This window comes from Kryptolebias marmoratus, linkage group LG10, assembly GCF_001649575.2.
Source record: "Kryptolebias marmoratus isolate JLee-2015 linkage group LG10, ASM164957v2, whole genome shotgun sequence".
Classification (NCBI taxonomy): Eukaryota; Metazoa; Chordata; class Actinopteri; order Cyprinodontiformes; family Rivulidae; genus Kryptolebias; species Kryptolebias marmoratus.
The window spans coordinates 8,645,363-8,668,973 of record NC_051439.1 but is presented as its reverse complement, the minus strand read 5'-3'; the positions used below and the strand labels follow the sequence as shown (position 1 = coordinate 8,668,973).

Here is a 23,611-nt window from a genome sequence, read left to right as displayed (position 1 = left end):
GTTAGGTTTTTTTAATCTACCAGACCAAAGATCGAGCTCTTGTTGACCTGGAAACGGAAAACAAGCAGCTGAAAGCAGAAGTCCAACAGCTTCAAGAGGACCTGGCTTTACAGGAAGACGAACTGGCCTATGAGAGACGAGAACTGCAGGAACTCCGTCAACAGCGCCATCAACAGGACGCGCTTCCTCGCCACCGGAGCTACACACAGAAAGGTGAGCTGTTAATGAATCCGAGAATATACGTTGAACGAGTCCACATTCGGGTCCGTATGCAGAGCGTAACATTTAACACTGTTTAGTTTCATTGAGGTCAGAGGAGAAACTAAAACTTTCCCTGTCACCATCAGATGCTTCTCACAGGGGATTTCAGGATGTTCTGACCGTCTCTCGCGACGAAGCCTCTCTGAGTTCTCCGGAGGTCCTGAGAAGACTCGAATGCTCCGAGGACCGAATCCGAGAGCGCTTCCAAGCGTCCGCGCTCGATTCCCGTCTGTTCGAGCTCAGCGGCATGAACAGCACGGGCGTAGAGCCTCCCCAGGTTAAACCTTCTCCCGGGGTCGTTATGGAGCGTCCGCGCTCGAGGACCATCACTCCAGATCCCACCACACTGACTTCCCACTCCCCAGGCTCTTTATCGGGGTCGGACAACTTCTCTGTGCTCAATTCAGCTGATACCGACAAAGTATGCAGTCGAGTAGACTTGTACATGCACGTTTTCTGAACCTCTACAAGCAGCTTTGTTTGTTTGTTTGAGTCTTGAGTCACATTTATGTAATCCTTAGGTGCATGAGTTGGAAGAACTTGACCTAACGGCGCCTCCGTCTCCTCTTGGCTCCACCTCTTCTCTGTCAGCGCAAGAGTGGAACACAAGTGATGGCTACGGCAGCAGTGAGTATTACTTGTTTACATCAGAAAGTGTTTTATTTAGTGTGCAGTGTCTTCAGAATCCAACAGGTCTGAGTTTGTTGTTCAGAAGCAGAAAATTTCAATCATATCTACGAGACAAAGACAAGACCAGCTTAAACTAAACTGCAGTGTTCGTGTCACCCATTGTCACAGTTTGGCTCCTGAGTTTTGCTCGTTTTATCGTGAAACATCCGCAGACTTTCTGTTCTCTTGTTGCTCAGATGTGAGTTCAGAACTGGGCGCGCGGCTGAGAGCGGAGCTCGAACAGACTGAAAGACTGGACACTCAGTTTATTCAGTATCTCCACTGCCGAGGAATGAACCCCACAGTCAACACGGACAGCGCAGCGGGAAGTATGAGCTACAGTGACGACCTGTTGTCACCCGAACTTCAGGTTCGTGTTTGCATTCGTTACGAGTCGTTTCGAAATGACGGCAAGCCCGAGGTGCTCAGCTCTGCCTTCTTCCTGCAGGGTCTGTTGAAAAAAGTGTATCAAGAAAGCTGCAGGATTCTCACGCTGAGCCAACGGCAAACTGCTCCTTCAGCCCAGCCCCGTGTTTCTGAACTGAAGGCTTTCCCAGAGGCTCGGATCCAGTATCACTCTGAAGGCAGCTCGGCTCTGATGGACCATAGAGGTAAAGCGCCGCCGTCTGATCCTCCCATGACGTGGCAGCAGGAGAAGAGAGCGCTGCAGGAGACGGTGATCGCTCTCAGAGAGCTGCTCTGTCGAATGGCTCAGAGACAAGTGAGTTTCCATCGTTTCATCTGGACTTTAGGTGGTACAAGTTCAACTTAAGTTTATAAATGTAGATATTGCAATGGTTCTTACTCGCGCTGCCATTTTGGTTTAAGATAGAAACTTGATTTGATCTTAAAGCTCAGTGCTGACGACATTATTTCTTTCTAAGACTGATTACATCGACGATAACTGGAACCAAAGTCAACTACAGACTGGTGGACAGGCTGAATCCCAACTGAGGGCAGAGCTGGAGGAGAGCCAGAAGCAATTAAAATATGCCCACGATGCTCTGCAAGAGCAGAAGAACAAAACTCTGTCACTCAGGTATAGTTTATCTTTTTAAAAACACTCATCCTCTTCATAATGTATCATTCTGTATATTTTATACTGAATACATATTTATTTTATTAATATTTCCTCATTTTAGAAGTGATAGAGTAGAAAAAAGTTGAGATTTCTTCAACTTTATTTCAAAGTAACTTTTTTTTCCTGTTTATTTGCGTTTTTTTTTTTTAAATTGTCAACTAAGAAGTGGCTAATAAGGTATTAAAAACACTACTTGACAGTTCTAGAAAATGAGACCTTGTGGTAATATTACAGTAAAGATAAAAATTTAATCGCAAAGTTCACATTGTAAATAAAGTACCGTATTTTCCGCACTATAGGGCGCACTGGATTATAAGACGCGCTGTCAGTGAATGGTCCATTTTCGAACTTCTGTCATATATAAGGCGAACCGGACTGTAAGGCGCATTAAGCGAAACAAAAATAGCCCCGTCTTTTCGGAGCCCAGCGCAACTATAACTGAGCCTTAATGCTGCCAGCAGTGGAACTTTGTAGTTTACCAAAGTCGTACTAAAAAATCACAACTTCTTCCATATATAAGCCGCTCCGTATTATAAGGCGCACTGTCATTTTTTGAGAAAATTGAAGGCTTTTAAGTGCGCCTTATAGTCCGGAAAATGCAGTATTTGTGCGACTTGTGCTTATTCAGATTATTGGTGCAGCCCTTTTTTGATGTAATTTTCCTTTTAACAACTTTTTTTTTTTTTTTTCAAGTAAGTTGCGAAGACTGATGGTGCTTTTTTTTTCAGGCTGACTGTGGAGGAGGGTGAGGAAGCTTTGAGGAGGGAACAGACAAGAGTGGAGCAGCTTCAACAAGAACTGGAGCAAGAGAGAGCTCTGATTGTCCGTAAAGACAAAGAGGGAGAGGAGAGAAGAGAGGTAAGACGACGCTTCCAGCACTGAGTGTGGTATACACGGACTGAACGATCGTTGTTGATAAACGGGAGCATTATGGAGCCGTGACAGTAATATGAACAACTAAAAAGCATTCTTTTTCTGAAAAATTACCTCCTTTTTATTTCTAGGCAATTCACATGTCCTCTGAGAAGTACAAGTGTGAGGTAATGACACTAAAGGGTCACCTGGAGCAGGAGAAGGTGGCCTGTAGCAACCTCCGACAAGAGCTTCAGATTGAACAGTCGCGCAGCTCGCTGTTGGAGAAGCGCTCAGAAGACACGCAGAAGTTGCTAGAAGACGAACGCCAGCGTTTCGCACGTCAACAGGAGCTCAGCTCACAAGAAAAGACTTGCGTCGAGCGCCTCCTCCGCGAAGCCGAATCTCGCCTGGCTGAATTCCACTCCAAGCTCGCGGACTCTCACAGGAAACTCGATGAGGAGAGAGACCGCTGGTCCAGACAGGCAGACGAGCTCGGCCGAAGACACGAGGCCGACGCAGCCAGAGACGGGAAGTTCATCTCGGACCTGCGCTCCCAGCTGGAACAGGAGCGAAGGCAGGGGGAGGAGCTGGCAGCTGTGATGGACAGACTGAGGGCCGAGCTGCTGCAGAGCAGGAGGAAATGGGAAGAGGAGGAGAAAACGAGGCGGGAGCAGCTTCAGAGGGAGCAGGAGGCTGCTACCAGGCAACGGGTTGCCCTGGAGACTTTGAAGGAGCAGAAACAGGAGATCACCCGCGCTTTCGAGGGGGAGCGAGAACGATCCAAGCGCCAAGGAGTGGAACTGGCAGAGCTGAAGGAGAGGCTCCGAATCCTGAAGGAGAAGGAGAGGGAGAGGGACGAAAAGATTGAGAGGGAGAGGAAAAAGGAAAGGCAAGAGCAGATGGAGAGAGAGGCGCGACAGGAGAGAACCAATAACAAGCTTGTAAGTTATCACCTTCTTTCTGGATGTACCTGTATTACTGATGTAAGGCTTTTCTTTTAAAAGACATTTTTCTGTCCTAAGTTGGAGCTGGACTCTCTGAGGCGGCAGGACCAGCAGCGTATGCAGGAGCTGCAGCGCACTCTCACAGAGCTGGAACGAGAGGAGAGAGAGATGGCTTCTCAGAGGCTGTCTGGGTTGACCTCAGGGCAGCAACGTAAATCTCCATCTGCACAGCCTCCGCGTGGTACCTCCCAGACTGACAGGGATCCGATGGGCATCTCCCAGCAGCCGCAGCAGGTATCCAAGAGCTTTTCGTCTGTGATTAAATGAAAGTAGATTTGGGATGATTGTGGCAAAATGCAAAGGCAAATCACAACGTTTCCCTCACCGCAGAGTGCGTCCACGTCATCGTCCAACACGCTGGAGGCGCTGCTGAGGAAGAACTCGGAGCTGACGGAGCGCGTGACGTCGCTGGGTCAGGAGAGGAGCGCCTACAAAAACAGGCTCACCTGTCTGGAGAAACAGCTGCGGCGCACAGAGAATGAGCTCGCCAGGGTCACCGCGGAAATGGAAAACAGACCCGTTGATGACGCCAGCAGCAACAGCAGGGTCAGCGAGGAAACGCACACAAAGATCGATGTTGCTTCACTCAGTTTGACAAATCAGTGTTTGCTGAAAGTCGATGTACACGGCTCCTGTTCAGAGCGTGGAAGACGAAACGATGACGGCTTCTGTTTCTTGGTTTACAGCTGCAGCGTTACTATGAGCGCTACCTGCGCGCTGAGAGCTTCAGGAAAGCTCTGGTTTACCAGAAGCGCTACCTGCTGCTGCTGTTGGGAGGATTCCAGGACTGTGAGCAGGCCACTCTGTGTCTCATCGCTCGCATGGGAGCGAGACCCTCCACCCCTCTCGCATCTCAGCACAAACCCCTGGGGCGATTCAGGGCCACGGTTCGAGTTGTCATTGCAGTGTCACGGTAGGGCATGAATCAGAACGTAAATGAATGCAACCCGACTTTGTGTATAAATCAAACAAAGCTGAAAGTTATTCCCTTTTTTTTTTTTTTTTTAGAATGAGGTTTCTGACCAGGAAATGGCAGAGAGCGATCAGAAGATTTCCTTTATCTGGGAACGCTAATGGACATGTTCCAGGTCAGCTCTGCGTCTGAGCTGCGTAAATCATTTGACTGCGTGTGAGCGAGTCGGGTTTTTATTTTTTTACACTCTCGTGTCTTCAGCAGGATGTAAAGCTGAAGTTTTAAGGCAGCAGCAGCCGAGATCGAACTCTGACTCCACACAGAACAGAGACACTGTGTTGTCTCTTGTTCCACCCAGCAAATCGTCTTTCAGGTTGAACACGAGGTTTGGCTCCTTTTCAGCAGGCTTATTCTGCGCGATAAATTCAGAGCCGTTTCTGGGAAGTCAAAGCCCTTCTTTAACGAGTTTTCCTACCTCCTCAGGCCGTCCTCCAGCTCCTCTCTGGCCTCGGCACGTTGCAGTGGGACAGCTCAGGATCCAGAGCGATCCCTGACAGAATACATCCACCACTTAGAAAAAGTACAGCAGCGCCTGGTGGGAGCCAGGCAAGGTGAGCAAAGCGAGAACATTAACAAACGAACATCGTTTCCCCTTTTTTTATAATGTAGCAGCTTTCATCAGTAGATAAAAGATTAAACACAAGCTTCACTGGACATGATTGGTCATTTTTACAATGTTCAGTGTATCTTTGTTAGTATTCACATGAAATGCTGAAATTTAATTGTTGATTTTTAACTTTGTTTTTCTGTTGGACTCTATTTAGGTTCGTCTGACCCAAAGATATCTCAACATCAAGACTAACCTTTACTTGTTTTGACCTTGATAGAAACTTCATATCACTTTTTTTTCATATGTGAATTTTTTTTAAACAAATGTATAAATTATTTTTAAATAAATTTGAATGTAATTTTTCTATTATATATAGAAATATCCACCATTTTGAAGGTTGTTCTGAAAATGCTGCAAAAAGAAGTACTTTCCATCATTGTAAATGGCCTTTATTTTCTGTTTTCTGTAAATAGGACTGATTTTCATTGTATATGTTTTTAAATGTGCACTGGTTTTATACTGGAAATCAATATAACGGGCACAGTAAGTTGTGTAAAGTTGGACCACATGTGCTTTAGTGTTATAAATGTTTCTATCTTAAAGGTATTAAGAAGTCTTTATGCCCTTTTCATACAGCTTGGCACATTTTTTTTTTTTAAATCCTGAAAAATTGTCTGATTTGGGTAAACAGTTTTTCAGGTTAGGCTTCAAGCTGGGGAGAAAAAAAATTGCATCGATCCTGAGGCACCTTTCAAAATGCAGCTCTTGGAGTTGGAGTCGCTGAGTTGACGCATTTTTGTTCTCAGATACTTTTCATTCAAATGCAGTGTTGCCACAAGTGGTGTTGAACTGTTGAACTGTCCACAAGGGGATAAATAAAGCCAAATTTACGTTTTTTTCCCCCATCACATGCAGGCTCCATGGTCTCTAAACTTCACTGTCATGACATGTTTGTTTTGTAATTTGCTAACTAAATAAACCATCTGAGTTTGTGATACACTAGTTCCCTGCACTTCTGAAAACACCAAGTGACATGTTTTGTATTTTCCCTCCTCCTGGGATGTTTATACACCCATTATAAGACCGGTTGTATTATGGTATGGCGCTGTGGGTAAAATCTTGTTGGAGCTCTGATTCTGCAACTGTGTAACAGGAACACTGGACACCTCATAGGTCAGGGGTCATCCCTATTGATTTCAGGGTCAAAGCTTGTTTATTCAGGATTGTTATGTGAGGAAAATCATGCTTTGGATTTATTTTACTTTGACAGTTTTCTGATGGGAGTATTATGTGTTAGTATGTTTTTTTTAAGTTAGAGACCTTATAACCTCAATTGTGTTTTCTCAAACAAAACAAAAATTTCCCATTGCATGTGTTCTTTTTATAAAAAAACAACAACATGCGATCACAAAACAACTCTGTTAATATCAAATCAGATTTTGTCGGTTCTGGATTAAAACTCAGTTTTTAATTTGTTTCTGGGAGTTGCTATATAATAAATAGCCGTTTCAGCAGGACAGCGGCAGCCAATCAGAGGCCGGGCGACCTCCGACAGCGTTCACCTTTTGGGTTTGTTTGTTTTTGTTAAATGAAACCGCTGCCTGCGCGTGGTCCATCAGCCCCAAGGGTTTAGTTCGTTGTACTTTCAGAGCTCCGCCCAACCGTTCTCCGTCGGTACGCGAAACATTCGCAACTCGCGAGCCACCGCACGTAGTGACGCACATCCTCGTCGTTTCAACACATTGACGCTACAGCTAGGCTAAAGTAACGGTAGACGTGTCGTAGCTCGTGTTTTGTTTGGGGGGGGAGGGGGTTTACGTCCGGAGAAATAGTCCTGGCCCGTGCGGAAGACCTCCTTACCATTTTCTCGTATGTGTCTGGGATGTACGGATGGATAGTTGACGGAATCTCGTCGCTGTTCGAGCCCGTTGCGGGGCAGAAGTCCACCGAGTGGTCCGGGAAAAGAAACGGCAGCGAGGTGGGACCCACGCGACCTGGCGTGAGCGCTGCAGCTCGGCGGCAGGAGGAGAGCCACGGCAGACCGGTCAAACGGAACTACCAGAGGTCGGTAGTTTGGATAATTCCCGCCGCATTTGTATAACACTGTCATCGCTTATTTGTTTACGGAAGGCTAACGTTAGTGGCTAAAGCTCACCCGTTCAGTTAGCTAACCCTAACGTAAACAATAACAAGCACGTGTTATCGACGTATTTTCAGTTTGTGGCACTTCCTTTTATATATGTCACACTGACTGAACACCTACTGGGCCTTAACAGCACAGGATTTATATTTCATATGGATTTGCTAGGTTTGTTTAGTCAGCTTTAGCCAAGTAATTATCTCTCCTTTAAAAGGGTATGTTTCTTTAAAGTTAACTTGTGTTATTTATGAGCTTAAATTCACCTTCTATCAATAACTAATTGACAGTTTGATCACTTTAACGATTGGTTAATGAGAGGTTAAAGGGTTATTTGATTCCCAGCTGCTCAAAACCACACACATGCTGCATTTCAAATTGTTTTTAACAAAAATGTCCTAGTAAGAAAAACAAGATGTTCTGCTCTGTTATCGAAGAAGCTGAGAAGTAATTAACCCAAATGTTGTTTTCCTTCTGTTTCAGTGTGCATGTTGCAGATAGTGTTTGTCAGAGTGACCCAGTGGAGGCCAAAAGACGGAGGCAAGGTATGTTGAAATCCAAAGAACAATCCGACCTAGACTTTTAGTCCCTGACTTGTGACGTCCTGTCTCTTCAGATGTGGTCATCAGCTTTGTGAAGAAGACGGTGAGTGGATTAGCGGGTCTTTTAAGGCTGCGGAAACCGCTGCCAAAGAGGTGTGAGGAAGCGAGTCGGCGCGAGGAGACACGGGTGGGTTACTCTTGTCCGCTTTATAAATGCGCGTGTTGCTTTGTAAAGATTTATCCCATCTCTGAACTTGTTCTGAAGCAAGGTTTCATCAGAGCTGCACTCGAGACGGCCGTCAGCGTTGTTTTTGGGTGGCGGTCACAAATAGCTCCAAATGACACCTTTTTATGTCAAGTTTGAACCCGAACTTGTGTAACCCCTAGTTACACTTTGTGTAACTAGATTCAGAACGATGGGTACACAGCACACATTGAACACTTTAAGCCACCTTATTAAAAGAAAAAAGTAGTTTTGTGTTGATGGCTTCGTCTCTGACTATCTCATATGTCCTCTGTTGATCAGCCTGTCACTCTAATGGGCATCGATGAGCTTCACACCTCATGGCTAAACTACACTGACTGGAGAATGGGTGAGTGAGGACGCCCATTACTACAGAAGACCTGTCCTCTTTTGACTATATTTAAATAAACTTTCTACTTTTTTGTCCCCCCCAGATAAATCTACAGGTGGAGTAAATGACAGGGGTGGAAAGAATCCCTTTCAGAGCTCCTTACCCCCTTTAATGAGGAAATACAGGCAAGCCAACCAGTTTTTAAGATTAAATTAATTTACGTCTGCACGGCTAATGCAAAAACCCTCTAATAGAACCCGTTTCTAATTCACCCTTGCAGTGGGACGGTGCTTCCTGCAGGGCTCCCAGAGAGAGGGAAGGACAGGGAGAGGAGAGGCTCCCTGCAGCTGCTGCCTTCAAGGCCTCTTCTCAGAGCAGGAGCTGCTAATCCTGAACCAGCATGCAATGGCTTCGGACACAACCGCTGCTACAAGTCCAGCCTTACTGTGGAAGAGGTAAATTTTGCTTTGATGGCAGAAAATGTCACCTCTAATTGATTTGTACGTAGCCAGAATAAAACACCGTCTAAAGAGTCTCCTACAGGACATTACCAGTTTGTGTTTCTGTCCCCTTGGTTTCTGCTCCAAGGCCATAAAGCAGAACAACAAGGAGCATTACAGGCGCCTGCTGGAGATGGTGACGGAGAAATACAGCAAAAGCCAACCACTACCGTTCAACCAAACAAAACCCCAAAAGTGAGTATTTCCTTTTTTAAATCACTGCAAGACTCCATTACTAACGCACCTTTTTAAACAAGCTTATTGGCCATTTTCTTCTTTTCTCCCCCAGTGCATCGCTGTCACAAGCTGCTTACAAAACTACTGCTACAGAAAAAAACTTTGATTCGGTGTCCAGGAAGGTGGCGTGCACAGGTAGGACTCCCGAATAGATATCATTTGTCTTCAAATATGAACTCGAATGTTGTATTAAGTTATGTTTTTTAGTGCATAATTACGAGCCTTAGCATGGTTGCCACTAACAGTTACTGTAATTATTTCCAAAATTAATCTTGTTTAGTGTATAAAACAACTGAAAGTAAAAAGATTTCCTACAGCTGCCTCCAGATAATGTGTTGAAAATGGTTTAATGTTGAAAAAGGCTGTGATCTAGTGATTCACTTGCCATTTGCTGTAATTATCACAGTAACAGATTCTTGTCTGAGTCATTTCCAGCATGTTTGTGTAGACTTTCAGTCATCCAGGACGTGGCAAATGCAACGGGTCTCAAAAACAAGGCAGCTGGACTTTGTTTCTGTCTTCAAAGATGTTCTGCTTCCGTGAAGACGTTTCTCCTTCAAGGAGCTGTTTCTGTTTTAAAGAAAAGTGTGGCGTTCCACTTATTTCAAATGCAGTGAGGTTCTCCATTAATGCAAGCTAAAAACACACGCTACCTACTACTCCTTCGTTCCCTCATGAGGGTGTAGGCCCTGATGTTGACAACAACATCAAGTTCACTAGAGAGGACACAAACGACAACAAGCTGCCTTTTTTGGACTGTCTGGATCACATGAGCGAGAGGACAGACTCAACATTGACCCACACAGATCAGTACCTTCTGTTTGGTCCACTCTAAGGACAAAACGCCTAAACACAAATTGAGTGGTGTGGTGTCTGCAGGAATGTCCAGAGCTCTATATTTGAGAAACCAAACAGCCTCTCCACAGACGCATGGCTCAACACAGGAGAGCAGATCTTCAGAACAAGACTCAGCGGTTCACCTACACTTTAAGGATAAGGGACACTCTTTTGAGGACCTAAATGTTCATATTTTGTACAAAGACAGATGGTTTGAGAGGGAGGGGAAGGAAGCCATTTACATCAAAAGAGAGAAACCAACATTAAACAGAGGAGGAGGTGTGAGGTTCCAGCTTTACAAAACCTGCAGTGGAGCATTAATCCTGATTCTCAGACGTTTTCTCTCTAATTCACACCTTCATGCTTTTGACCAAAACATCTGTGTTGTGAACTTTGCTTACAAACACCAAAGGGAATGAAGTGGGAGCAATCTGCATGAGATTTCAGCTTCCATTAACAGAGCACCTCACTGCTTTTTGAAAGCTTGGAACTCCACTTGTTTATTTCTTTTTTTAACAGCTGATAAAGTGCCTAAGCTGAGAAGCAAACTGATTTCAACCCCAGAAAAATGAAGTCCATTTGCTTTGTTTTTGAAACTCTTGGGATTCTTTTCTGCAGGTCTGACTGATATTATTCTCTGTTTCACAGCTGCACCGACCGTGTTTACGTACAGAAATGCGTCTGCAACAAAGGACAGGTTGGTTTGTTTGACTTGTATAAATCTTTCTGTCATAAATTCGCAATAATGATTATTTTAACGACTCAAATCCTTTTCAGGTGGGGTGGCATGGCTGTTAATACATCATTCAGTGGATCCTTTGAAGCCACACAATCTGCCAGATGTACTAAGGTAGTTGGTCTTTATTTATTCATATCAGGTCAGGACCTTTATAGGCAACGTCTGTTTTATTTAACTTGCTTTGCAGCAGAAACAGGCAGCGGAGGTGGACCTTTCTACAGAAGTAGCGACTCGTCTTAACCTTGTGGACAGAGAGCCTTCTGCTGTCAGCCTGACTGAAACCCAGCCTGCGTACATAACACACACAAGGCACACAGACGAGGACATACCGAGGCTGACCAAAGTGAGAATAAACGTAGGATCGGACTGTAGGATCACTGCATGGTAGGAAGCACCGGTGCACTTTGTTTCTTCTCACCCCGTTGTTTGTGGGGTTTTTTTGTAGGAAATGGCAGCAGAGATTGGCGAAGCTCTGGCTCAGAGCGACCCCAACCTGGTTCTGAGTGCGGCTTTCAAGCTTCGCATCACACAGCGAGACTTGGCGACACTACAGGAAGGAGGATGGCTCAACGACGAGGTAGGAGTGTTTCATACATATTTTATAGAATGTAGCATTTCATCAACTATTACTAATAGCTACATGTTTTGTTAAAGAGAAGATGGAGCTGCAAGACGTAGCCTTTTACTGAATAGTGTGCTTTTTCTTCAAAATACTCATGTAATCTTAACACTTTTAATATTTCTGCTATGCTAACCATTATAAGACAATAAAGCATTAAACTAAGACTTTGTTACTGTGGAAACAAAGTTTGTTCGCTTCATAAAATATGATTCATAGAGCTCTAAGTAATGGTATAATACGGCTGTCACTATACTGTTTCTCCTTTTGAGTTTTGACGTTTATTGTCAGATGTGTGAGTGTATCATTTGTGCCTTTTTTTTTCCCCACCAAGGTAATGAACTTCTACTTTTCCCTGATCGTGGAGCGGAGCTCTTCAGAAGCGGGACCATTAAAGGTCTACTCCTTCAGCACCTTCTTTTTCCCAAAGCTGCGAGGAGGAGGAGGAGGACAAGCTGGAGGGCACGCAGCCGTGAAGCGCTGGACCAAGGCTGTCGACCTCTTCCTCTTCGACTTGATTCTGGTCCCGCTGCATCTCGGCATCCACTGGGCTATGGCTGTGAGTCGCTGTTAAAAGTAATTATTTTAATGTGCACAAAAAAAATGCCCTGCGTCTTCATCACTTCTGTCACTTCCTGTTAGGTGATTGATTTGAGATCTAAGACAGTGAAATTGTACGATTCGATGGGCCGGAGACATGATGACATCTGTGGTCTTTTGCTGTGAGTCCACATCTCTATTCTTTTTTTTTTCCTTTAAATCTTTAGTGTTTGAGTCTCCTTGTTTGTGTTGCTCTCTGAATGATCTTGCGATTCTAATTTTCCAGAAACTACTTTAAAGAGGAGCACAAAGCGAAGAAGGGCAGAGACCTCGACACTACCAAATGGACTGTCGGCAGCTTGAAGGCTACCGTAAGTTAACCTGATAAATGACACAAATCTTGGCACGTAACAGCTTATCTGTTTCTGTAAAATTAATAACTTTTTATTCTGCAAACAGGAAATCCCCCAACAGAAAAATGGGAGTGACTGTGGCGTTTTTGCCTGTAAATATGCTGACTGTATTGCAAAAGGAAGGCCTCTCACTTTCAAACAGGTAAAATGTTTTGAAATTGAGCGCAGCGCATTCAGTTTTTGAAGACAAACAATCCTAAAATCATCTCTTTTGATTTGTTTTTCCAGTGCCACATGCCTCTCTTCAGGAAGTTAATGATGTGGGAAATCCTCAATCAGAAGCTGCTATAGTGGAGCGAAGAATCTCCCAGAGAGGGAATGGGCCAAAGACGAGGACTGTATGGACAGAAATCGTACTCTGATTTGAAGGAATCAAACACTAGTCTTAACTTTAGCTGTCTCCTTTCTTGTTGAGGACATATTAAAATAGTCATAATCTCTGAGTTTTAATTGGAGATGTTGCGTTATAAGAAGTGGCACAAGTGAGTGAACGGCTTCTTTTGACTAAGGATTGTAATTTTCACGTTTTTTGGACAGCTTGAAGTGCCTTTAGTGCCCTCCCTCACTGACCTCAGCTTGTTTGTTTGTTTTTGTAACGCAGCTTCCTTTATGAGCAGCTTGGCCAAGAATTGATTTTTTTAGTTGCAGGTCAGTGATACTCTGATTATTTTTGGTAATTTGGCTTTTCCTATCCAAGGTAATAGAAATATTTATATTTAGTTACTAAAAGGAATCTGCTGCATTTTGCAGATACAAAGTGAATGAGTTAGTGCTTGCTGTAAAACATGTTTGTTATATATTAATTTATGACTTGACTGAAAAAATGAGGTTTTTGGAACGTGTGTTTGTGTAATATTTTGAGTGGGGTTGTTTGTTTGCCGACATTCACCCTTAAGTGCTGGGAGATTTGTGAACATTTTTAGTTAGTATACTGCAGACGGTCTATAGGACTGGTACAAATACTTAGTTTTTAGTATACTCCATGAACTACTGCACAGACATGCATGTTTGTATTTAACCTGTATCAATGTGATTTTTTTTTTTTTCCCCCCCACCTGTAATAAAATATTTTTGTTTGGAATTGGAGTTTGATTTTAGATGGATGCATATTTTAATTACTTTCTGCTGTAATACTAAAGGAAACACACCAAGCTTGATGGAGACTTTTAACCCAGTGTTTTGTGTAAGGTATGTGTGCATCATATTGAAAAAAAACTGCTCACAAATAGTAATAGGAAAATTCAAAAATCGCATATTGCCTCATTGTAGTATGGGAAATTTTTTACACTTAACTTCCGTGTGCAAAGTTTTAGCAAATGTCCTTAGAGTTTAAAGGTGGATTTTTAAAGACAGGTGTTGTGCTGGAAAATGCATCCCTGTCATGGGTAGCTCAGGTAACAAATAAAGCTCAAAACCGACCTCTTTTATTGAAAATGTTATTCATTTATTTCTTTATGTATCTTTGTAACGTGCTAGTTCTGGCAGAAACAAAGGAAAGACAATAAATCGCTTAACATGATCTCTATGAGAGGGGTTCCATTTTCTGCACAACACCGGAGCACATAATCGACGTCACCGGTCAGCGCATGCGCAGAACATCACAGGTTTCTGACTTGAGCGGGAGGAGGTGCAGATTAAACCTGTTATCGTGCGCTAGATTCAGCAGGCGACCGAGTTTACTTACATTACCCTTTTACCTGACGTTTGAACACGTCTAAAATTTCGTGAGTTTAAAATGAGCGACAACGAAAAAGATTTCAGGGAGCAGGTGAGTTCTAGGAAGGAAGCAATTGTTCGGTCGACGGTAAGCTAGCAAAGCTAGCCTTGTTAGCAGGTTTGCGGCAGCTGACATTCTGAAAGGGTGTGCACAAAAAAAAGAAGTTAATTTTATTTTAGATGTCTGGTCTTTACGAGACTGAATGGTATTTTTGTGTGAGTGTTTATAAGTGATATCTTATTTTCAGTATTAATACAAATTAAAGACAAAAGTGTGCACTGATAGAAGCGCATGCTAAGCTAAATCACGCGGCCCGTTAGCCGCAGCAGTCTGAAAATGAGGTTGCCGCCTACAGGTTTTCTTTCTCGTTACTGCTTTCGTTTTAATTATCTCCATGTATTCAAATGACAAACTAGGACAGGGGTTTGCAACCTTTACTAAACCAATACATAGATAATTTTCAGTTGGATGTATTAGAAACAACACATTGCTGCCATTTTTTTTTACCATTTGAGACAAAAAAAAACATGCGTCCTTTAGAAGATGAATACAAAACCAAGCAGAAATGCTTGTTTGTGTAAGAAATTTCATAAAATGAGCCTAGTTTTGAATTGGCACACATGATTTAGGAAAATAAGCACAAAAATGTCCCTTTTAATTATAACTTTAATGCATTTTTTTAAAGCAGAAACCTTCATTTACTGCTTAGGGTGCATTGCAGTTATTAGAGACTGGGATTTATTTTTATTCTTTCCCATAAATATATTTTGTTTTTAGCTACTACAGAGGAGCAGGAGAGCCACAGGTTGCAGACCTCTGATTTAAGAGGAAAGTTAAAACTATAAATTTATTATATTGAGCTATTTATATGTCCATTTCTGTGCAGCCAAATTGTCTTAAAAAACGTGAAGATTATGATCAGCTAATATGACTTTCAGCAGTTTGTTTTTATTCCTGGGTTTTTGTTTTTCTCTTTGAACCTTTTTTAGTTAAAATAAACAAAAGCAGAAACCAACTTGCCTTATCACCCTTGTTTGTTTTTTGTCAAGGTTAAGGTTGGAAGAAAGAAAAAGGCCCAAGACCGTGTCAGATGTGACGTTTTTAATATTTGAAGCTGGTGCTGTTGATGCATGCTAATGTATTGGATGCTGAAAAGAAGCGATCAAGATCTGAGCCCCACTTCTAGTGTTGTAATGGGAGATGGTAAAAAATATGGGAAGAGGAGGAGGAAAAAAGAAGTCAGAATTTCAAACGGAAGAAAGAAGAAATGAAGGGTTGTTATGAAGTTAAAGAAGTTATGAAGTTAAGATCAGAAGTATACCTGGGTATGAGTGATTTCCTAACAACCTGCTATGTTATTACTTTGTTTTATAGTTTCTTTCTCCTTAGCATGCTTAATTTTTTTAATTTCTTTTCTTTTCCACCCCTGTATTAGACACGTCAATGATTAATCCCTCCCTTAAATTAATTTTTATACCGTTTCTTATCAGCTAATTATGCATATTTTAAAGAAATATGTTGCAGTATGTGATTTTCATCCAGCAAAATTACAGTATTTTTGTTAAATCTGCTAAATTCCATGCTTTGCTGAGCTTCCTCTGAAAGGGGCGATCTTGAGGTGAGGGCTGTCACCTCCTGGCCCCTTTTCTCGTGCGATTCACCTGCCCTTCGTGATCTGCGTGTCTCGTCTGCCCAGGACTCGCACAGAGGCTCGAGGAGCGCGTCCCCTCGAGGCTCGGCGAAATCCGCCAGCCGCACTCCGGCGCGCTCCAAAGATGGCTCCCGCCGCTCCAGGTCTAGGTCTCGCTCTCGATCCAGATCCAAATCCAGGTACAAAATGGCATATTTGAAATTGATACCAAGAAGGTTACAAACTTACTTTTGAAGATGTTGAGACTAAAAGTTTTGTTTTTTGTCTTTTTCTTTTTCTCCAGATCTCGCTCCCATCGAAGCTCACGCAGGCGATACTCCCGTTCTCGTTCCCGTTCCCGGCGCCGACGCTCCAGGAGCCGATCCCGTAGCTCGGAGTACCGCCGGCGTAGGAGCCATAGCCGCTCCCCCATGTCAAATCGTCGTAGACACATTGGAAATAGGGTACCATGTTACTTTAATGCTTGAACAGTCTGATCTGACGAGCAGAAGCCTTTCTGCAGCCCCGCCTCAGTGATGAATCATCATTTTCATTAACTTTTTGCTCACATAGTCTTCACCGTTTTCCTCCAATAGGCTAACCCAGACATAAGCGCCTGTTTGGGTGTGTTTGGTCTCAGCCTCTACACCACCGAGAGGGACCTGAGGGAGGTGTTTTCAAAGTACGGCCCGCTGAGCGACGTCAACATAGTGTATGACCAGCAGTCGCGTCGCTCACGAGGCTTCGCTTTTGTCTATTTTGAAAACAGCGAGGACTCTAAGGAGGTTTGTATACAGCAGAGATGTAGATTTAAGAGCTGCAGTGATGTCAACGATGCTGACGGTGGTGTTGTCGTCTTTTAGGCTAAGGAGCGAGCTAACGGCATGGAGCTGGACGGACGCCGGATCCGAGTGGATTTCTCAATCACCAAACGAGCCCACACTCCCACTCCTGGAATCTACATGGGACGCCCCACATAGTGAGTGCTTGTCTGCTGGGTTGTTTAGTTTTCAGAGCTTGGACGTTTCTACTGCGCGGCCAGCTAAGACGGGCATAAAAACTGTGGCTTTGCAGCGGTGGTGGTGGTGGTGGAGGAGGCGGTGGCGGAGGAGGAGGAGGAGGCGGTTCATCTCGCCGCTTCTCAAGGGACTACGACAGGGGCTACGACAGAGGATACGACAGGGGTTATGAGCGTGACTATGACCGCTATGATGAGCGAGACTACCGATCATATAGGTGAGCGATTATTAAAGAAATTAAATCCATATTTTTTTCATTCTAATCTTGTTTAAAAGGAAACTAAAGAAATGTTCCCTTCATAGACGCAGATCTCCATCTCCGTACTATAGCAGAGGTTACCGCTCTCGATCCCGTTCCTACTCACCACGTACGTTTCTGCTTCGTCTGAATCAAGAGTTTAAACCACAAATTTAGGTTTACATCAAATACATTCTGACTGAATGATTTATTTGTGTTTTACAGGTCACTACTGAGCTGCAAGGACAGAGCCAGTGTTACTTTTGGATGCTTGTTTCTTTGTTTTGACCAGTTCGATTATGTGGAAAAGATGTCTGGATATATGTGTTTTTAAAAGTATCACCTAAAAAAAACAGTATAAGTTGGTGAACACATCAGTCAGCGATCAGTTAAATGTAATCAAAGTGGCAGGAAAAAAGATAAAGTTCATTTTAAGTCAGAAAATTGACTTTTTTAGGTGGGAACTCTCTTTGCTCTCCACCTAAATGAAAACTGTCTCCTATTGGAATCCAAAGTGTTCAGATAAAAAAAAAACCCATTAATGATCAGTACAACTGACTTGTTTTATCCAAACAATAATTCCTGCCATTTTTATCCAAATGTTTTTGTTTTTTTTATGTAGGTGAATTCTTAAACTGTTCTCATACGAGTTTACTTTTGGTAGCTTTTTAAAATCTTTTTCTTTTGTTTGATGGTTACTAAATTTTTTGTTGGTTGTATATAGGCAATAAAAGCTCTTGGGAGATTTGCTGCGTCCTTTATCACCATTTACTGTCCTGTTTCAGGTCTCTGATGACACACACACAAATTACAGCTTTGATTTACATCCTTTAGTCCCTTTTTCCTAAAAGTTAATCAAAACTGTCCAATTATATTTATATTAGCTGTTTATCCTCGCCCTAATAAGTAGGAGTACTTAACATTCCTATCAGCAGGCTGTTCATAATATATACTGGCTGAGAAAGTTAAATATATAAAAACAAAATTATAGTTTTGCTCTTCTAGATATTGATCCCCATCATTTCCAGTTTAATGCAATAAAAGTCAATTAGACTGATGTTTCTGCAACAACAAGGAAACCATTCAAACTAAAATGTTGAGAATAAAGTTAAAACGCTTTTAAATTTAGGTGGAAAATAAAACATTTGCTCATCCATGAGGTCTAAATGTAGCTCAGGAAGAACTTGTGAAATGGCAATATCTTGCGGTGATTTGTGTACAAAACAGCAGCAGAGGAAATTAATATTTTCTTTGTGTTAACTAAAATGAGAAGGTTTTTTAGGCAATATATACACTAGAGAACCAAAACAATATATTTGACTTGTTGTTAGTGTGTGTTAGCGCCACAAACCGGAGAAAAGTATATCAATATAATCAGGTTAGCGTGTCTGACGTGTCGTTCCGTCTGACCAATCAGAGGCGTTTTGCGACAAAACACTTCCGGGTTGCTTCCCAAGCTGCCTTTCTGGAGCGGCTGCTGTGAGCAGATACCAGCGGCGCTAACACCACGTAGATCACAGGCTGAGAAAACACTGAAAGGTAGAAAGCTTGTTGTCTGTTTCCAAATGTGCGCCTCCCGTTAGTGGGTGGAGGACGCAGAGAGGACTCTTTGTCCGCTGAGGAAGCTGTCTCTGTGGGAGAAATGGCTCGGGGTGGTTCCAGTTAGCCACCAGCTAATGCTAACGTGCTGTTTGAATGAGCAGGAGGGGAGCTGCCTGCACACGTTTTCAGCGCAGCTACTTAAGAAAAATGTTGCCACTAATTGATAAATTATCGGTACTTCGGGTTTTACCAGCCTCTGGGAGATTTGACAAAGAAACAGGTTTATGTAGACATGACTGCTGATGGTATAATCAGCTTGTTTTCTTATCTTGCAGATGCCTCCTAAAAAGACAGAAGCTCCAAAACCGCCTCCATTAATTGGACGATTTGGTACATCTCTGAAAATTGGCATCGTGGGATTGCCTAATGTTGGGTAAATCTAAAACATGAACATTGGTGGAACAAATATTAGTTTGATTATATTATATAGATTGTTGATGCTGTCCTCGCTCTGTTGCAGAAAATCTACTTTTTTCAATGTGCTGACCAAAAGCCAAGCAGCTGCAGAAAACTTCCCGTTCTGCACCATCGACCCAAATGAGAGCAGAGTGCCCGTGCCTGACGAACGCTTCGACTTCCTGTGCCAGTACCACAAGCCGGCCAGGTGTGTGTTGAACTGTGTGTCGTGCCTCTTGTCTGCGCAGCGTCCGTTTCACCACTGGCTCACTGTCTCTGTCCTGCTGTGAATCTCCTCAGTAAGGTCCCTGCCTTCCTGAACGTGGTGGACATCGCCGGTCTCGTAAAAGGCGCCCATTCGGGGCAGGGACTTGGAAACGCCTTCCTCTCCCACATCAGTGCCTGCGACGGCATTTTCCACATGACCCGTGAGGAGCTTCTCCCGTTCAACACTTTTCTCTCCGTCTTTTGTGTAACTTGTAACACGCCCGCCGCCGCTTTCGTGACTTTCAAGGCGCGTTTGACGACGAGGACATCATCCACGTGGAGGGCAACGTCGACCCGGTGAGAGACATCGAGATCATCCACGAGGAGCTGCGGCTAAAGGACGAGGAAATGATCGACCCCATCATTGACAAGCTCGAGAAGACCGCCGTCAGAGGGGGAGACAAAAAGCTAAAACCCGAATACGTAAGGAAACGGTGACCGTGGTGACAACTTGAACGTGTCTTTGCTCCTGATTTTTGGTATTAAAAAGCCAACGTGGTGCTTGATGCTGCAGGATATCATGGTGAAGATAAAGAATTGGGTGGTGGAGGAGAAGAAGCACATCCGGTTTTACCACGACTGGAACGACAAAGAGGTAGCAACCCGGGTTTGAGTGGATTTGTGTGTGGTCTTGAACTAGGATGGGTCGGGATATTGTCTGCTGTCTACAGAGTTGGTCACATGTTTATAAACCACTTTATTCCTGGCATTTATGCAAGACTTAATCTCTTATAACTCTGTGGTTGCAAATTAAATAGAACTGTTAGTTGGGTCTTTTTAAGTAAACTTTCTTACTTGCATTGTCTAAACGATCTCTGCAGATTGAGGTCCTGAACAAATACCTGTTTCTGACATCAAAGCCCATGATCTACCTGGTTAACCTCTCCGAGAAGGATTACATCAGAAAAAAGAACAAATGGTTTGTTTGCGCTCTTCTTCTCCTAACTTGTGTTATTACATTTTCATCGCCTAAGGGATTGTGTAACACAGTTAATTGAACACATACTGAGCTAAATCTGCTGTGGTAGTAGCTGAGAGTTCTCCTCAACACACATTCTGTGCTGACTCTCCCGTATGCATCCCTTCAAGGGCTTCTACTGAATATTTTTTAAAACGGCCATTGATCATAGCTTCCATTCTGCTTTTTTTTTTTTTTTTTTTTTGTCTCCCTCAGGTTGGCAAAAATCAAAGAGTGGGTCGATGCTCACGATCCCGGAGCTTTGGTCATTCCCCTGAGTGGCGCTGTGGAGTCCAAACTGCTGGACATGGATGAAGAGGAGAGGAATAAATACTGCGAGGAGCAGAAGACACAGAGGTCAGATGGTTAACACATCCACCCCAGAATCTGTATTATTGTGTTGTGTTTGGCGCTTGGTTATAGTGGCAGCATAAAGTCAACAATTTACTGCTCAGTTTCTCAAAATGCATTCAGTACTTAATCCAAATGGGGAAAAAGCGTAATATTCAAATAAATTAAAGGCGGTAAATCTTAATTGTTTTGATGAGGCTGAAAATAGAAGCAGGAGACGATGTTAAACATGATGCGTTCTGTGTCGTCTGCTGATATGACTGAATGTTTGTGCCTCAGTGTAATTCTATTTAATGCTGATTAAATTAGCCATCATTTCAAAACATACATTAGAGATGTGGAGCTTTAATTATTAAATGCACATTTCTAAAAATGTCTTTTTTTTTTTGTCTTGTCTGTTTCAGTGTTCTGACCAAAATAATAAAGACGGGTTACGCTGCGCTGCAGCTGGAGTACTTCTTCACAGCTGGACCAGATGAGGTGCGAGCGTGGACCGTCAGGGTGAGTGCTTTCGATCCAAGACTCTGCAGTGACGTTTTACCTTTTATACTCTTCACTCTTTGTACGCTCTGTGGCTGACGTTGATAAGGTACTAACTACTGATGACTGTTTGACAGAGCGTCACTTTAAAATCGACCAGACTATCACTTTAAAATGGAAGACATCCATTAATGTCTTAGAGGTTTGTGTGAGTGGCTTCATCCAACACAAAACAAAGTTTATAAAGTAAAAAAAATACAAACTAAGTTTTTAACAGAGCAGAACTTTTAAAGGATTAAAATGTCAGGAGTAAAATTTTTCTGACGTTTTATTTCCTTTTTTTTTTAGTCTGTTTGAGTCACTAAAAAACGCCCAGGTGTTTTTCCTTCTTTGGCCTTTTTGTTTTGTCTGAATTTTCAGATCTGTGTAAAAATCATCCGGAGCTGTTTTGAAGCTCCAAAATCATCAAGATCGTTTCAAACTCTTTGACCCAAATCCCAGTTTTTAGATCTGGTGTGAGATCTTGTTGTGTTGCGCTCCAACAGAAAGGCACCAAGGCTCCTCAGGCCGCAGGCAAGATCCACACCGACTTCGAGAAAGGCTTCATCATGGCCGAGGTGATGAAGTTCAGCGACTTTAAAGAGGAGGGCAGCGAAGGTGCAGTCAAGGTGTGTTTTTCGCTGCGGCACGATTAGATTTATGTTTTGAATCGACTGATTATAATCCAATTTTGCCTTGGTTGTTACCTGCTCCAATCCAGGCTGCTGGGAAATACAGACAACAGGGGAGGAACTACGTCGTGGAGGACGGAGACATTATCTTTTTCAAATTCAACACACCAAACGCACCTAAGAAGAAATAACGGGACCTCGGGTTGGCCACAGGAACGACTCGTGCTGAAAAGAGCTGCGCTGTCTGCTGGTTTTCATACACCTCTTTAATTCAAAGGACTTTTATTTAATTTGATCACAAGTGATGCATTCATCTGTCAAGGAAAAACCAATGCAGCTAAAGTGAAAAATGTGAAAGAAACTGGAGCAAAACGCAAGAATGTCCACCGCTGGCACGTTTTTAATATGAAACGAGCTTTAATGTTTTCTTGATTGTATTAAGTAAACAAAAACTTGATGAAAAGAGGCGTTTTAGTTTATTTTTTTAGGTAAACATGCCTTCCTTTTATTGTTAGTTAAGGTGCCCGATATCTGAAGGTAGGTGTTGTTAAAGTGCTAAAACGAGTATATAGGAGTGGTTTTGCCCCAGGTTTCCTCCCTTTATTACTCATTATTTTATTGCTACAATATAGACACAGCTTGTTCTGAGTAAATAAGTTCTCATTGTCTTGTTTTGTGTTTAAAGGGGAATGAAAGCCATCACTCAGTGCAGCTCCCGATCAAACACCTGAACTGAATTTATGTTATAATAGCTGCTTTTATTGGCTTGCATTGAGCTGGTTTAGAAGAAGGAAAAATTTAAAAAAAGGACTCTTTCTGTCTAAACTCCATCCTGCGAAACGACGCACTGGTTTATCGTGGATCGGACCGAACGAGCTGCGGGGTGTACAGTTCCAGCTCGTCAGCGCACCCATAACGTAAACGCCTTTTACCTACTCACCTCCTCATCAGACGTCCTGGATCATTCTGCACCAAAATTGAAATGTTTTAAATCAAGGGAGCAAATATCACATGTTACCCTCAAAGATGCACATGTCAATAAAAGGGGAAAAATCTCCTTTTTGTCTCTCTTCTTTTTTTCATGGCAAAGTGTGGAATAATAGCCATCTTTTGTGTTTCTACTATAATTATATACTCATACATTTAGGGCAATTGAACCAATTTTTTTTTAGGTTTTGTATATATATATGAAACTATAAAATCAACTGGACACTTGGAGCCTTCACTGAGAACTCATTGGGAATGTGAAAGACAACTCTAGAGGCCAATTCAAAGTCGATATCACAAGTCAGCATCAAATGCGGCATATACCAAAGCTGTACCCCCTAAGTCTGAACCCTCTCACCCAGATGATTGCAAAGAGTGGCTGTGGATGACTGTTACAAAGTGGAACAGTCATAAGTCACCTCTACATGGATGACATCAAGCTGTACCCCAAAAGTGAGTGAGACATCAAGTCACTGATCCACCTCACCAGGATATACAGCAAGGACATTGGAATGTCATTCGGACTTGATAAGTGCAACCGAACGGTGTCCAAGGGAGGCAAGCTGATCACAACTGGCCGCAATGAAGTTGGCCACAACCAAGTACAACCAAGTACCTACAGAGAAAAAGGAAGGTGTTAAAGAGCCAGCTAAATGGTAAGAACAAAGTCCAAGCCATCAACACGTGTGGTGCCAGTCATCATACCCTGCTGGTATAATAACCTGGCCAAAGGAGGAGATAGAAGCCACTGATGTGAAGACAT

At 43.0% G+C, this 23,611-nt stretch overlaps 4 protein-coding genes across 12 annotated transcripts in view; all 4 read left to right on the top strand.

The window, feature by feature from the left end:
* pcnt (pericentrin) overlaps nt 1-6,390 on the top strand; it is a 31,008-nt gene extending 24,618 nt beyond the window's left edge. For 3 of the 5 annotated variants that reach the window (XM_017415237.3, XM_017415231.3, XM_017415214.3), the window contains 15 exons: nt 24-213; nt 348-682; nt 783-888; nt 1,128-1,300; nt 1,379-1,651; nt 1,815-1,969; nt 2,740-2,869; nt 3,016-3,807; nt 3,889-4,104; nt 4,201-4,416; nt 4,557-4,783; nt 4,879-4,958; nt 5,045-5,168; nt 5,267-5,394; nt 5,608-6,390. In XM_017415237.3, coding sequence (XP_017270726.1) covers nt 24-213; nt 348-682; nt 783-888; nt 1,128-1,300; nt 1,379-1,651; nt 1,815-1,969; nt 2,740-2,869; nt 3,016-3,807; nt 3,889-4,104; nt 4,201-4,416; nt 4,557-4,783; nt 4,879-4,958; nt 5,045-5,168; nt 5,267-5,394; nt 5,608-5,645 — 3,183 coding nt within the window. In that variant the 3' untranslated portion in view covers nt 5,646-6,390. The remainder of the gene's footprint in view (nt 1-23; nt 214-347; nt 683-782; nt 889-1,127; nt 1,301-1,378; nt 1,652-1,814; nt 1,970-2,739; nt 2,870-3,015; nt 3,808-3,888; nt 4,105-4,200; nt 4,417-4,556; nt 4,784-4,878; nt 4,959-5,044; nt 5,169-5,266; nt 5,395-5,607) is intronic. The other 2 variants (XM_017415222.3, XM_037977779.1) reach the window with 2 other exon arrangements.
* Nucleotides 6,391-7,093: 703 nt separating this feature from the next.
* senp2 (SUMO specific peptidase 2) lies at nt 7,094-13,613 on the top strand. 3 transcript variants are annotated; one of them, XM_017410666.3, is made up of 17 exons: nt 7,094-7,457; nt 8,014-8,075; nt 8,147-8,259; nt 8,599-8,665; nt 8,751-8,832; nt 8,928-9,102; nt 9,236-9,342; nt 9,437-9,519; nt 10,870-10,918; nt 10,999-11,071; nt 11,151-11,315; nt 11,406-11,537; nt 11,914-12,138; nt 12,222-12,301; nt 12,406-12,490; nt 12,579-12,674; nt 12,761-13,613. In XM_017410666.3, the coding sequence occupies exons 1-17, from the start codon at nt 7,276-7,278 to the stop codon at nt 12,821-12,823; spliced, it is 1,839 nt and encodes a 612-aa protein (XP_017266155.1). In that variant the 5' UTR covers nt 7,094-7,275; the 3' UTR covers nt 12,824-13,613. The 3 variants fall into 3 exon arrangements, with proteins under 3 accessions (XP_017266155.1, XP_017266146.1, XP_017266164.1); XM_017410657.3 differs by having other exon boundaries at nt 7,097-7,457; nt 11,148-11,315; XM_017410675.3 differs by having other exon boundaries at nt 7,101-7,457; nt 11,148-11,303.
* A 504-nt stretch (nt 13,614-14,117) lies between these two features.
* LOC108236306 (transformer-2 protein homolog alpha-like) lies at nt 14,118-17,881 on the top strand. Of its 3 annotated transcripts, XM_037977867.1 has the most exons (9): nt 14,144-14,300; nt 15,299-15,574; nt 15,946-16,079; nt 16,184-16,343; nt 16,476-16,664; nt 16,743-16,858; nt 16,954-17,115; nt 17,202-17,266; nt 17,362-17,881. In XM_037977867.1, exons 4-9 carry the CDS (start codon nt 16,311-16,313, stop codon nt 17,370-17,372), a joined length of 576 nt encoding a protein of 191 aa, XP_037833795.1. In that variant the 5' UTR covers nt 14,144-14,300; nt 15,299-15,574; nt 15,946-16,079; nt 16,184-16,310; the 3' UTR covers nt 17,373-17,881. The 3 variants fall into 3 exon arrangements, with proteins under 3 accessions (XP_037833793.1, XP_037833795.1, XP_037833794.1); XM_037977865.1 differs by lacking the exon at nt 15,299-15,574 and having other exon boundaries at nt 14,118-14,300; XM_037977866.1 differs by having other exon boundaries at nt 15,299-16,079.
* Nucleotides 17,882-18,529: 648 nt separating this feature from the next.
* Nucleotides 18,530-22,918, top strand: LOC108236297 (obg-like ATPase 1). The gene is made up of 11 exons (XM_017416865.3): nt 18,530-18,675; nt 19,014-19,111; nt 19,199-19,342; nt 19,435-19,562; nt 19,649-19,824; nt 19,916-19,996; nt 20,223-20,320; nt 20,576-20,716; nt 21,115-21,211; nt 21,736-21,858; nt 21,951-22,918. The coding sequence occupies exons 2-11, from the start codon at nt 19,014-19,016 to the stop codon at nt 22,050-22,052; spliced, it is 1,188 nt and encodes a 395-aa protein (XP_017272354.1). The 5' UTR covers nt 18,530-18,675; the 3' UTR covers nt 22,053-22,918.
* Nucleotides 22,919-23,611: the final 693 nt, after the last annotated feature.

What these genes read in the sequence shown, in the direction of transcription:
- senp2 (XM_017410657.3), top strand. Translation starts at nt 7,276, where the DNA reads ATGTACGGATGGATAGTTGACGGAATCTCGTCGCTGTTCGAGCCCGTT. An exon ending in GTCGGCGCGAGGAGACACGG is followed by an intron (nt 8,260 to 8,598) that starts GTGGGTTACTCT and finishes TCTGTTGATCAG; the next exon opens with CCTGTCACTCTAATGGGCAT. An exon ending in GCATCCACTGGGCTATGGCT is followed by an intron (nt 12,139 to 12,221) that starts GTGAGTCGCTGT and finishes ACTTCCTGTTAG; the next exon opens with GTGATTGATTTGAGATCTAA.
- LOC108236306 (XM_037977865.1), top strand. Translation starts at nt 14,268, where the DNA reads ATGAGCGACAACGAAAAAGATTTCAGGGAGCAG. An exon ending in TACATGGGACGCCCCACATA is followed by an intron (nt 16,859 to 16,953) that starts GTGAGTGCTTGT and finishes GTGGCTTTGCAG; the next exon opens with CGGTGGTGGTGGTGGTGGAG. An exon ending in CGAGACTACCGATCATATAG is followed by an intron (nt 17,116 to 17,201) that starts GTGAGCGATTAT and finishes TTCCCTTCATAG; the next exon opens with ACGCAGATCTCCATCTCCGT.
- LOC108236297 (XM_017416865.3), top strand. Translation starts at nt 19,014, where the DNA reads ATGCCTCCTAAAAAGACAGAAGCTCCAAAACCGCCTCCATTAATTGGA. An exon ending in CGGCATTTTCCACATGACCC is followed by an intron (nt 19,563 to 19,648) that starts GTGAGGAGCTTC and finishes GTGACTTTCAAG; the next exon opens with GCGCGTTTGACGACGAGGAC. An exon ending in GCAGCGAAGGTGCAGTCAAG is followed by an intron (nt 21,859 to 21,950) that starts GTGTGTTTTTCG and finishes GCTCCAATCCAG; the next exon opens with GCTGCTGGGAAATACAGACA.